Source organism: Carcharhinus amblyrhynchos, chromosome 11, assembly GCF_965287045.1.
Source record: "Carcharhinus amblyrhynchos chromosome 11, sCarAmb.v2.hapA, whole genome shotgun sequence".
Lineage (NCBI taxonomy): Eukaryota > Metazoa > Chordata > Chondrichthyes > Carcharhiniformes > Carcharhinidae > Carcharhinus > Carcharhinus amblyrhynchos.
Genome location: NC_137334.1, coordinates 33,664,712 through 33,678,495, shown reverse-complemented (window position 1 = coordinate 33,678,495; position 13,784 = coordinate 33,664,712). Strand labels below are relative to the sequence as shown.

The 13,784-nt window shown below is 44.9% G+C and overlaps 1 protein-coding gene across 1 annotated transcript in view; it reads right to left on the bottom strand.

Moving 5' to 3' along the window:
* Positions 1-13,784, bottom strand: part of col5a2b (collagen, type V, alpha 2b) — a 272,414-nt gene that overhangs the window by 102,377 nt on the left and 156,253 nt on the right. The window contains exons 16-18 of the mRNA XM_080198839.1: positions 12,682-12,735; positions 7,861-7,905; positions 7,054-7,107 (exon numbers count right to left, since the gene is read on the bottom strand). Coding sequence (XP_080054965.1) covers positions 7,054-7,107; positions 7,861-7,905; positions 12,682-12,735 — 153 coding nt within the window. The remainder of the gene's footprint in view (positions 1-7,053; positions 7,108-7,860; positions 7,906-12,681; positions 12,736-13,784) is intronic.

Here is a 13,784-nt window from a genome sequence, read left to right as displayed (position 1 = left end):
AGCATCCAGCAAGCACCCCCAACAGCAATGAAATCACTCTGCTCATTTTGTAAAAGAGGAATTGATAATTACCAGAGAAAAGAGACCTGTCAAATTGAGTGGCCGTTTTGTTTGTGCATGCATGATGGAACAAAAACATAAATTACACAATAAACAGGCAAATAGTTAGTCAATTCAATTTAAGATATTGATAAACGTATCCTCATTCATTCTCTATCCTTGATTTTGTGCTCCTAATTATTTTGATGGATTAAGTACAGCTGAAGAGTAATTGTCATTGGCAATTTCTTTTTTCTAATGTGTTCAAGTACTTGTTATACAAAAGAGATACACTAGAATTTGACTACTTTTAGTAGAAGCTGAATACTAAACTAAATATGCTGGGCTAGGTGAACACTCATTGCCAATAAAAGTTATATTTCAACATTAATGGCTATGTGCTTTGGTGGTAAATATTCTTAAGATAGAATTCTTAGGTTGGCGGGTGTTGGCGTATAATGACCCATTGACATTACTCCTGCCAACTCTCTCAGAGTCCCACTGCCATTTAATGTTCAATTGAGTGTTGATTGACAGTAGATCAGATTTCCATCTGCTTTTGGAAGGAGGTCACACCTTGAAGAGCTGGCAGCCAATCTGATTGACCGTCACCTCTTCAACCCTTCTGTGCTGCAGTGGCCAGAAGAGGTACTGCAGCACTTTGTCTGAAACTGACTCCTGGGATCAATCCCCAGTGTGCTACGGTTGGGGGAGGTGGGAGGTCAGAGGAAGGTGATTGCAGCGTTGGAGGTAGGCCAGCATGGGTGGAGATCCAGAGCTCCCAGGCTTGGAGAGGAGGGGCCCCAAACCTTAAGGCGCTTTCAGTATGAGCCCCCACATCCTGTCCGTGATTGAGAAAAATTGAAAAACAGATTGTCCGCCTGCCTAATCTGCCCATGCGACTACCTAAAAATTGCATGGGCAATGTAATATTTCAGACAATAGGGCAGATGACCCCTTCAATTGGCTCCAGAATTATTGGTCGGCATGTTGATCTTGTGTGCCTGTGCCCACCAGCTCAAATGCCAGTGTGAGTGCAGGATAACATCAGGATGCACATCACACATCAACATGCACTATTTTACACTCCTCCAGGCTGGGCACGTGCCCAACCAGGACATATCAAATTCTATCCTTATTGTTTTAATCAGGTAATGAGGAATATAATGTAGGCAGTTCATCACTGGTGTGAGGTGAGATTCCCAGAATATCTAAACTCATCATTATATTTAGGGAATATATGATATTTTGCTGAGTGCATAAAATGCAGCTCTTCTGCAATAAGGGCAGCACAGTGGCACAGAGGTTAGCACTGTTGCCTCACAGGGACACAGGTTCAAATCCAGCCTTGGGTCACTGCCTGTGTAGAGTTTGCACACTTTCTCCATATCTGCATGGACTTTCTCCGGGTACTCCAGTTTGCTCCCACAATCCAAAAGTGAGTTACGTTGATTGGTCATGCGAAATTGGCTGTTAATGTCACGGAGATTAGCAGGGTAAATACGTGAGGTGACGGGGGATAGGGCCTGTGTGGGTTTGTGGTCGGTGACGGGTCAAATGGCCTCTTTCTACACTGTAGAGATTCTATGAATAAACCAAGAACGAACGTCGTCATGTACTATTCTTTAGATTTAATACAAACTGGCTGCAGCAAAAAGACGTTAACATCAATATCTGTATTTGAAGTTTTAAACTGAAGCACATTTGGAGCAGTGGGGGAGAGTTTTTGAGGTAAGAGGAAAGCCCCCTCAGTGAATTCAGCCAGAGGTCTGGGCATTTTTGAACTCTGTGACCTGTGTTAAAGAATGCAGCACTGTCTCCCATGGGAGAGATGTCAAGGATGGTCAGTACAGTAGAGCCTGGGACAGAAGCCAGAGAATTCCAGGCCCCATGGGAATAGCTGTCAGCCTGTGGGGTATTTCCATTGGCAGTGCTGGCACAGAGACGGAGAGGGAACTTTGGGAGGCCCAATGATTTATCATGTAACCAGGGAAAACTCTCCTGTTCCTCACAAAAGAATTATTTCAAATATTTACGTTGGCCTCCTTGCTGCACATCGCCGTGTCCAGTGGTCCTGACATCATCAGGCCAAACCTTTTAATCAACATCCTGCTTGGCCCACATTTTAAAACCTAGTTTCATTGTTCCCTTCTGTGGGGTAGGTTAAAATCAGATTGTGTTCCAATGAATCCATGATGATTCTATCTCCAACTAAAGGATTTTATTAAAATTATTCTACCTCTAGGGAATCAATAGTTTTTGTTAATTATGGTAAAAACATCCTGCCATTGATGTTTATCGTTGGCACAGATATTCCTCAGTGCCAGTTTTGGACCAATATCTGCTCAAGCATAATGCAGTGCTGCCAATGCCCTAGTATCCAACAGCACTCTCTAGGTCGGCAAAGCTCAGTGGCATCCAACTGCAAATTAAACAACTGCTAACTAAAATGGTAACCGATACTTAGAGAGCATGCTCGCAATAAAAAACATTTTAAACTGTACTTTTCAGAGTGCAGTTGTACCACATCTGCTATGAAGTCATGGTGGTCTAACACTGCTGGCTAAAATTCCATGTGGCTAGCTTCATCTCCAAGTAATTATCCAATTTGTTTTAATATTAGAAGCCCCACTGTATAAATTAACTGTAAGATTCTATTGGGTTGCTTTCAGCTAAATGAACAGACACAGGGTTGACTGAGGTTCGTACCAAAGGATAAGTTAATGAATCTCTAGAAGAAATATCTCACACTTATTTAACATATTTTCACAAATGTTTTTAGGATGTACAAATCATTTTCTTGTGCTCATGGAGACAAATGTAGTAACCAATTTTCACACGGAAAGATCCCACTAACTGCATGCCAAATTAATCTGTTTCTCGTGGCGTTGCTTTGTCTTCCTGAACGTCACAGAGACAGGGAGGCTGAGCTTCAATGTAATATCTCATCTGAAGGACAACACATCTACACTCCCTCAGTGGTGTAGTCGAGTGTCACGCCAGGTTTCCAGCTCAAGTTCTGAAGTAGGGATTGAACCCGCAGCTGGTTGATTCTACTGATGCAAGAGTGATACTAACTGCATCAAGCTGACACATCCAATCAAAAAAAAACAGACGCTTTTGAAATTAAGCTGTATGATCATCACTGGAAAACATTCACTCAAACTGTCTGGCACGGAAAACAAAACAAGTCAGTCAGGAGAATTGCTTCCTCTGTAACTAATCCTACCATATAATTTCCAAATTAGATCTCCATTCCATTTATTTCTCTTTCAGGAAAATATTTTGCAGCAGCCTTTACTATCCATCCATTTTGCACAAAATTTCAAACGTCAGTAATGTAGACGTGATTTCATGGGCTATAACTTCAGAGCTCCAAGACGTCATATGCATTGGAAAACCACCCGCTCCAACCCCAGACACTCCCAGATAAGTTTTGCATGGCAATTGCATGAGAAGTGGAAACTTCCTCTGGGCAATTGACCTGCACTGGGAACCATCCAAAAATGCAATTTAAATCTAACTGCTTTATATCTTTAGTTACCCAGAAGTTAAAAGTATTAAAATCTTTCTAACATCTGAGTAACTATTGCAAAGACTCACACTGACACCCCCAAAAGGACCCCAATTTGGCTCATCACTGGACTGTCCCCTTCCCTGCCGCTACCTCTTCCCCAAATTCCAACTAACTACTCACAAAGGACTGAAAACCTGGACTGGAACTTCCCCACGGGGTTCCCCACCACTCCCATAGAGACTCTAACCCCCACCTACCCAAGGTGAACCCAAGCCCTTCCCGCTCCCACAGGTCTAAATGGATTCCGCCTTCCCCCCTCACCCTCCCCCCCCTCAAGTCTGAGTGAATTCCCCCTTCCCCCAAAGTCTGAATAGATTCCCCCTTAACCCCTCCAAGTCTGAATCGATTCCCCCTTTCCTTCTTCCCCCTCCCTCCCTCACCAATCCAACCACTTACCTCATTCATTTGTCTTCTCAAACTTCTGTAAACCAGTCGGATCTTTAAATCTACCCGGTTTACAGCAGCTAGTGGCGTTAAAAAAGGCATGTGGCCTTCTCATCTGTGACATGACATCCCCTTGACATTTGACCCCAGGGAGGGGTTACGCTGCACAGATCCAGTCCAGCCTGAGTCGGAAAGCCAAGCGAGATAGGGTTGCTTGGATTTTAAATTAAATTTGGGGTGGCAACCCAACTCAATCCTAACCCCATCGGAAGTTCCAGCCCAACATGTCTTTTGAATGATTCAACATAATAAGAACATAAGAAATAGGAGCAGGAGTAGGCCATCTGTCCCTTCGAGCCTGCCCCGCCATTCAACAAGATCATGGCTAAACTGTCGTGGCTCAGTTCCACATTCCCGCCCTCTCCCCATAACCCTTAATCCCCTCTCTTATCAAAAACCCATCAACCCGCGTCTTAAAAATATTTAGCGAGGCAGCCTCCACCACTTCAACAGGCAGAGAATTCCAGAGATTCACCACCCTTTGAGTGAAGAAGTTCCTCCTCAACTCCGTTCTAAACCGCCCTCCCCTTTATCTTGAGGCTGTGCCCCCTAGCCCTACTGTCCTTTCTGAGCGGAAGAGTCTCTCCACCTCTATCCTATCCATCCCATTCATCATCTTATACGTCTCAATGAGATCTCCCCTCATTCTTCTAAACTTTAACGAGTACAAGCCTAGTTTATTCAGCCTCTCCTCATAGCTCAACCCCCTCAACTCCGGCATCAGCCTAGTAAACCTCCTCTGCACTCCCTCCAAGGCCAAAATATCCTTGCGTAACTACGGCGCCCAAAACTGCACACAGTACTCCAGCTGCGGCCTCACCAATGCCCTATATAGCCGCAGCAAGACCTCCCTACTTTTATATTCAATCCCCCTCGCTATGAAGGCCAGCATCCCATTCGCCTTCCTGACCACCTGCTGCACCTGCAAGCTGGGTTTTTGCGACTCATGCACAAGGACCCCGAGGTCCCTCTGCACCGTCGCCTGCTGCAGTTTTTCTCCACGTAAGTAATAATCCTTCCTACCATTATTCCTACCAAAGTGGACCACCTCGCACTTGCCAACATTAAATTCCATTTGCCAGTTCCTGGCCCATTCGCCCAGCCTATCTAGATCCTTCTGCAGACTCTCCACACCCTCCGCGCAATTTGCCGTTCCACCAATCTTGGTGTCATCAGCAAATTTCGACACCATACACTTGGTTCCCTCCTCCAGATCATCTATATAAATGGTAAATAGCTGAGGTCCCAGCACCGACCCCTGAGGCACTCCACTAGTCACCAACCGCCAATCCGAATAGCACCCATTGACCCCGACTCTCTGCCTCCTATTTGACATGATGTGGGTATGCCGGCGTTGGACTGGCGTAAACACAGTAAAAAGTCTGACAACACCAGGTTTTAGTCCAACCTATTTATTTGATAATATACTCGCAAGCTTTCGGGTTAGCCCCTTCGTCAGGTGAATGGAGAGTTCTGGCCTCAGACAGAGCATATAAAGCACAGACAGTTTAGAGATTACTGATTAGAATGCGAATCCTTACACCTAACCTGCTGTTCAAGACCTGAAGTGGCTGATAATGTGAGTGGAAGGAGCACTGATCACAGTTTAAAGAGATGTGTATTGTCTCCAGACAGTACAGTAAGTGAGGTTTTGCAAACCCAGGCAAGTCACGGGGGTTACAGATAGTGCGACATGAACCCAAGATCCCTGTTGAGACCGTCCTCATGTGTGCGGAACTTGGCTATCAGTCTCTGTTCAGCGACTCTGCGCTGTCGTGTGTCGTGAGGGCCGCCTTGGAGAATGCTTACCCGAAGGTCAGAGGCTGAATGCCCGTGACCACTGAAGTGTTCGCCAACAGGAAGGGAACAGTCTTGCCTGGTGGCTACGACAACGGATGAATGAACATCGCTCGACAGTCACCAGGCAAGACTGTTCCCTTCCTGTTGGCGAACACTTCAGTGGTCACGGGCATTCAGCCTCTGACCTTCGGGTAAGCATTCTCCAAGGCGGCCCTCACGACACACGACAGCGCAGAGTCGCTGAACAGAGACTGATAGCCAAGTTCCGCACACATGAGGACGGTCTCAACAGGGATCTTGGGTTCATGTCGCACTATCTGTAACCCCCGTGACTTGCCTGGGTTTGCAAAACCTCACTTACTGTACTGTCTGGAGACAATACACATCTCTTTAACCTGTGATCAGTGCTCCTTCCACTCACATTATCAGCCACTTCAGGTCTTGAACAGCAGGTTAGGTGTAAGGATTCGCATTCTAATCAGTAATCTCTAAACTGTCTGTGCTTTATATGCTCTGTCTGAGGCCAGAACTCTCCATTCACCTGACGAAGGGGCTAACCCGAAAGCTTGCGAGTATATTATCAAATAAATAGGTTGGACTAAAATCTGGTGTTGTCAGACTTTATCCTATTTGACAACCAGTCCTCTATCCACGCTAACACCCTACCCCCAACTCCATGTCCCCTGACCTTCTGCAATAACCTCTTGTGAGGTACCTTGTCAAACACCTTCTGAAAATCAAGAAAGACCACATCCACCGGCTCTCCTCTATCCACCGCCCTAGACACATCCTCATAGAACTCCAGTAAATTCGTCAGACACGACTTCCCCTTAACGAAACCATGCTGCGTCTGCTCTATCAAGCAATTCCCCTCAAGATGCCTCGCTATTTCCTCCTTGATGATAACAATGACTGGAAAGTAAGAATGTAAAACACTGTGCACCTTTCATAGCTGAACACATCTATACCTTTGCAACACAGTATGCACTAAATATTTCTGTATTCCAACGCACATCACATATTAAATACATTTGAAAAAAAAATGACTTTAAGACCAGTTTCTTGAAGTGGACACACGTCCATGAGAGAAGAAAAGGGAAGGATGAAGAAAGTGCATGGACCTACAAGCTTTACTTGACTAAACGATCACTATCAGCCCTTAAAGAGGGTTAATAACAAGGTTTAATAATTACCTTAGTACCAGGCTGACCCGGGAAGCCTTGTGCACCCATTAAACCAATAGGACCCTGTTCAAAAAAAAGTTATTAAAATTTCAACAATAATAAAAAAGTAAAAGCCATGTTAAATGGTTTATTTTGTAAATGGATTATACATTTTTGGGCTCCCTGAGGCTGGCACTAGTGGGGGCACTCTCACCATTTTGCCCCCTTTACAGGTGGCAGCTGAAAATCCCGCACCGTGTTTTCCAAATGGGAAGTTCTATCAATGCACATGTAAGGATTTAAGATAAAATCAAAGCAGAATGAAAGGGAAATTTATTATAAACAACAGTTGGCTCAGTTCCATGGAGCAGGCTGTCTTTCCACAACTTAGCCAGCCTCCTTCCTAGTAGGCCCGCAGCCTCAAGCTGTCCTGATGCAGATCCCTGCTATTTTACCAGACCCTGCTTCCATTCCAGGGGTGATAGAATCAGGCTACTGAATCAAGAAAGTAAGACAAGTTTATGCCAACAGTTCTAGACATGGTTGATGTTGTGGCGGAGGGTGGGGAGGGGAAGGAGGATGGAGAAGGTGGGGGGGGGGAGCGGGGGGGGTCGCATTCATCGTGGTCTGTCTGCAATATGCAAGAAATCACGAGAGGAGTTGTGTACTTGCACAAAGCTGACATCATAGGCCCAAGCCATTTTCAATTTAACCCAAAAGTACACTGGCCTACTGATCTTTGAGGCTAATGGTTAGAAAACAAAGATATTAAAGAGAGAATAAGAGCAGAAAAGTCATTATGTGTTACCTCATGATGAATAATTAAATGTAACTCACCATAGCACCAGGCAGACCCGGTGCACCAACAGCACCACGAACACCCTGAGGGGAGGGAAGAGCACACATATCACCTTCCTGAATTTTAAAGTATTTTTCTATAATATGCATTTTCTACATATCCATCTATAATAAAACCTCGTGTACGCACTTCCTGTCAGTGTGAGATAACGTAATAAATTACCAATTGTTATGCCTTTCTCATTGGTTTGTGGAAGTCTGTTCCATTAGAAATGTTTATTTCCACATTTATAATGGGAAATTTTAATTTGTAGTTTTGTCCAATTTGGCCACAACTCTTGGTACGATTTTAGGTTTTTCTTTCCCTTTCTGTCCTTCTCTAACAAAAACTTTTTGGGCAGGATTTTGCGGCCACACTCATCCCAGAAATCCCCATCCTGAGGTCAATGGACCTTTGCATGATCTGCCTAATTTTCTGCCCTGCCCGCTGTTGTTTGTCCATCAGCGTCGATGAGGACCTTGACAGCATTGGTCATTTTGAGGCTGAATGCGGTGCGTCTGAAGATGACTGATCAGGCCGATTCGGGCATGGAATGTCCTGGCACATACTGGACAGACTTGTGTAGACACTGTATTTGTTGTGCTGGTGGCCCTGGACTTGCGCAGCTCACGCTTAAGTTGTGCTTCAGCAATGCACCTTTCTTCATGAGCTTGACAGCCTTTGTGGATGAGGCAGGGCCAGGTAGGGCGGTTTTGTGCCAACACTTCCCAGCTCTTCATGTCAATGTCAAGCGACTTCAGGGAGGCCTTGAGTGTTGAGTTTTTTAAATGTTTTTTCTGCCCTTGATGCGAGCGTCTTCCAGCAGAGAGTTCCCCAAAAAGGAGCTGCTTGGGTATGCACTTGTCTGACATACAGATGACATGATCTGCCCACTGGGTCTGCACTCTCATCAGCACTGTGTGTGGACTGATGGTAGACGTGCTCTAGGGAGAACTTCGGTGTCTTGTCATCTGATGCGTAATATTCTGCGAAGAAGTCATGTGGAAATGATTAAGCTGCCTTGCACGCCGTCGATACACAGTCCACGTTTCACAGGCAGAGGATAGCGAGTACCCCAGTGCTATAGACCTTCAGTTTTGCTGCTGGGCTGATTCCTCGATGTTCCCATACAGTGGAGCGCAGTCTACCGAAAGCAGAGCTTGCCTTTGCTACTCTGCAGTTAACTTCTGGATCAATAGTCACTGCTTGGGAGTCACTACCAAGATAAGTGAACTGGTCCACTGCCTGTAGTTTCTGCCCTTTGATTGTGATTATGAGTTCTGTGTACGGTGCACGAGGAGCAGGCTGGTGCATGACTTCGATCTTTTTAATGTTGACGGTGAGTCCAAAGTTGTCACAAGCTGTGGAAAATTTGTCCACACTGACTTGCATCTCTGGCTCTGAGCCAGCATACAGGGCGCAGTCATCGGCAAAGAGGAAATCTCTCCGAACAGGCTCTTTCACTTTGGTAATAGTTTGAAGTCTCCTCAGGTTGAAGAGCTTCCCATCCACTCTGTACTTGAAGCTGATTCCAGCAACACTGTCCTGGAAGGCATCATTCAGCATGGCAGCAAACATCACGCTGAACAGTGTGGGTGCGAGCACACAGCCCTGTTTGATGCCATTGGTGACTGGGAGTGCCTCAGAGGATTCTCCGCCATCCGGTACTCTGGCCATCATGAACTGGCATACCATCTGAATGAATTTGGCAGGGGGCAGCCGAACTTTGACATGATCCTCCATAGGCCTTGTTGGCTAACAGTGTCGAAGTCTTTCGCAAGGTCAACAAAGGTTGTGCAGAGCTCGTGATTCTGTTCCTGACACTTCTCCTGAAGTTGGTGCGCAGCAAATATCATGTCAATAGTCCCGCAATCTTTGCGGAAGCCACACTGACACTGGAAGCAGGCCAGCTCCAGATGAGTGACCAGACGATTTAGCAGGATTCTTGCGAGGGTTTTTCCTGTGATGGAGGTCAATATCAACAGCGCCATGGATAACCAACTGGTAGTAGCCGAAGTCACGAAAGCTGTTAGCCAGCTGTCCAGTGGAAAAGCCCCAGTGGCAGATGCCACACCCGCAGAGATCTACAAAGCTGCTGGTCCTGTACTTATCGAGAAGCTCACCGAGTTGTTCCAGTCCTTTTGGAAGCATGGATCCATTCCTCAGGAACTTAAGGATGCTTCCATCATACACCTTTACAAGAGGAAGGGCAATCGGCAAGTATGTGACAACCACCGAGGAATCTCGTTGCTCTCCATCACAGAAAAAACCCTGCCTGCTATGATTCCTTTGGCAGGCAGACTGGAAAATCCCTTCCGTAATGTCGAAAATAACAGTTTGGCCAAAAAGCACTTTTTTAAAAAATGCATATTTCACCATACCATCATTAAATGTGTCCGTTGAATTGCCTTTTGTTGCTGAATGTGGGCGCTGGTGAGAAAGACCACCCTGCTTCCATGGGACTTTGTTCCAGGAGGGGGCATAGGGATGGCACAAAGGGCATGGGGACCATGGAAGGGACATGGAGTTGATATGAGTAAGTTTTTGAACTTAGCTTTCAAAACATTCCTGAATCCAGATTCTGCTTCATCATTCTTCTGAAGGGCTGTGAACGATGGGCTATGGAGAAACAGGCCCAGCACCACGAAAGTTGCAGGAGACAATGAGATGGTCACTTCCACAGTAGAGCCAGCCAGGTCAGGGGTATAGAGCTTCGGCCCACCCTCATCCCAATAACTGAGAAAGTAACCAGGAATGGGGGCAGGATTCCCAGAATCAGAACCTGCTGCCATATTTAAATGATTCAGGAGTTGGCCGAACTTCCCAAAAATTTGGATTGTTGGGGATCTATTTGCAATAACATGTACTGTGCTGCCACTAAGATAAACAGATACGATGGGCAGAATTTTGCGGCCTCGCTCGCCTCAGAACCGGAAAATCCCACCCGAGATCGACGGATCTTCCCATGGTCCGCCCCTCACCCACTTCAATTTCCGTGGTGAGTGGGACAGCAAAATTCCAGCCTATAGCTCAGCCACAATTAGCCAAAAAGAGAAAATATTTTTCGAATGAAATGTTTTCTATATAAACATATCAAGAGGTTACTAAATTTAAACACTGACGCAATCTGGTTTCAAATTAATTTTCAGATGCCGGGATCAAAAGGGATCAGGTTGATTTACCTAGTGGGATACAAGACAAAGCCAAAAATGTTTTACAATGGTTTTATCAATTCCTCCCAACATTTAGACAAAACTCTAAAGTAACTTTCTGTCTGATATGGGAAGATGATAGGATTCATATTCTGGGAGGGTGAGATGAGTTTGTTTAAAGAATCTTATTCATGTGAACCGATCTATCTATCTGCTCACTGAGGAGTGTGAAACTACATTGGTGTCTCCTGCATAGATACTGACAAAACTGCAGCCTCTTTCCATACATACGCTCTTATGAATAGGGAAATGGTCCAAGGTAATCTGTAGAGAAACTGGCAAAGGAAAGATCTGCTGAACAGGTGCTGAGGAGATAGTTGTTGGCAGCAAAATGCTCGAATTAAGTTTTCTGGCTGGGATTAGACACTTTCTGCTCTGCAACCCCTGGATCAGATCCACTCACTGAACAAAGTTGATGCGATCAGCAGTAACATGGGAAACTATACTCGCCAAGTTCTGAACGACTTCAGAAAGGCAGAGCACACCAATGATCACTGCTAAAATATCTTTCAAACGTCACATAAGTTTGAATCATAAGAAGGTGAAACACATATTGACTGCAGTACTGGTGCTTTAGTCCTTTCACGGTGAATTGCACTGTTGATGTTTTTTATTCATTCGTTTCATCTCGTTAATAGGTGATTCATTCAGAGTTCAATATTTGAAAAGCATGACCCTCATGAATCGATACATAGGGATATCAGCTATTGCATAGTGAAAAGGGAAAGGGCTACAGAAATATTTAATAGTTCATTTTCTCGTTTCTGTCAAAAATATGAAGTAATTCTATCGATTTGAAATCTGATTGATTTTTGGGCTGATTTCAGTGAGATTTTAACACAACGAGAGGATAGTTCCACTTATAGCAATCATTTCAACTGTCTTCTCCTCATTGTTCTCAGTAACTTTAGGGGACAAAATGTAATAAACCCCAGAGAAATAACAGTAACACGGTGTCTGGGATAACCACAAATCTTCCACCAAAGTTACAGCAGGCAAGAGATTCCCCATGATAATTTAACCTTTCACCCTTGGTAAAGATGAAAGGCTCCCCTGAGATGACAGCTAGTGTGGTTAGTGTTGAACCCCTGACACTTAAACTGCAGAGAAATCTGCTGCATTTATCATAAAGATGCAACACGGTGGAAGGAATTTCCAACTGCACTCTCCCACCCCCACACTGTTCGATCCCTCAATGATTCTGCACTTACCTGCCATCCACTCTCCAGCTGCTGTCTGCCTGACACAAACAGCCCATGAATCTTGCTGGCTATCTGGTATAAAACCTCTTGAGACAGGTTAAAATAGGCACCGTTATCCCAGAAATTCTGGTGTTCACCATCCACCTTACACAGCCCACTTCCTGCAGATGAGTTATAGTTGTGTCCAGTGTTTATAGCTGCTAATCTATTTCATTAGGAAGTGTATAGAGACCAAGATTATCCAGTAGTTTTGACCCAGGATTAACCTAAATTCTAATAAATTTAACATTTCAGTACATAGCAGGAAGTATACAATAAGAGTCTCACAATTGATCAGAACAACCAAAGCAATTGAGATTTTAACTGAGGTCTGAATAGTAAAAGTTAACTCCAATAATGTACTCACTGGTGCGCCTTGAGGTCCAGGTCGACCTCTTTCACCTGAGAGACCCCGAGGACCCTGTAAGAAAAATTTATAACCTTAATCAGTCTATGGTTTAAAAACTAGCTTATCAACAAAGGTAACCAAAAATTCAATTCCTCTGGTATGGTTTGCTTCCCTCAGATCTGATATTTCAGGAAGGATAATTGCTGATTTAGTTGAAACTCAGTGATATCAGACTCAGGGGTTAGGTGTTGTACACCAACATCTATGGCAGCATCATTGGGCGGCACGGTAGCACAGTGATTAGCACTGCTGCTTCACAGCTCCAGGGTCCTGGGTTCGATTCCTGGCTTGGGTCACTGTCGGTGTGGAGTTTGCACATTCTCCTCATGTTTGCGTGGGTTTCCTTTGGGTACTCCGGTTTCCTCCCACAGTCCAAAGATGTGTGGGTTAGGTTGATTGGCCATGCTAAGAAATTGCCCCTTAGTTTCCAGGGATGCGTAGGTTAGAGGGGATTAGTGGGTATAATATGTAGGGATATGGGGGTAGGGCCTGGGTGGGATTGTGTTCGGTGCAGACTCAATGGGCCAAAGGGCCTTTTTCTGTACTGTAGGGTTCTATGATCTTTGATCTATCTCCGCAAGTAGTGAAGAGCAGCTTCAAACTTATTCTTGATGCCTCATTCTTACGTGCAGCTTGATAAGAGAACATGGTCTGTTATTTTACTTTGCAATAGGTAACATTTTTACTGGGATGCTCAACTTCACAGCTGTACAGAGGCATCACTGATACCATGGGCAATGTGGAGGGGAATTCCCACTGAGCGTCTGAACCTCCTATCATAGCTTCCACTGCAGGAACGTTCCAGAAGGAATCCCAGCAAGAATGGCAGAAATAGTTTCCTACAGTCATGGCTTCCACCCTAGTTATTATGGACGATTGCATGAATTTTCAAGTAAATAACAAGCAGACGTCTTTCTACTTATGTGCAGTTTTCTCCATTCTTTCTGGTGAAATGAACATTATTATGGCAAATCAGGCTCGGTGCAATCTGAGGACAGGTCTTTCAGCCTTCGAATGACCTGTTCCTGTGCTGTACTGTTCTTTGTCAGTGGAAGACCTAT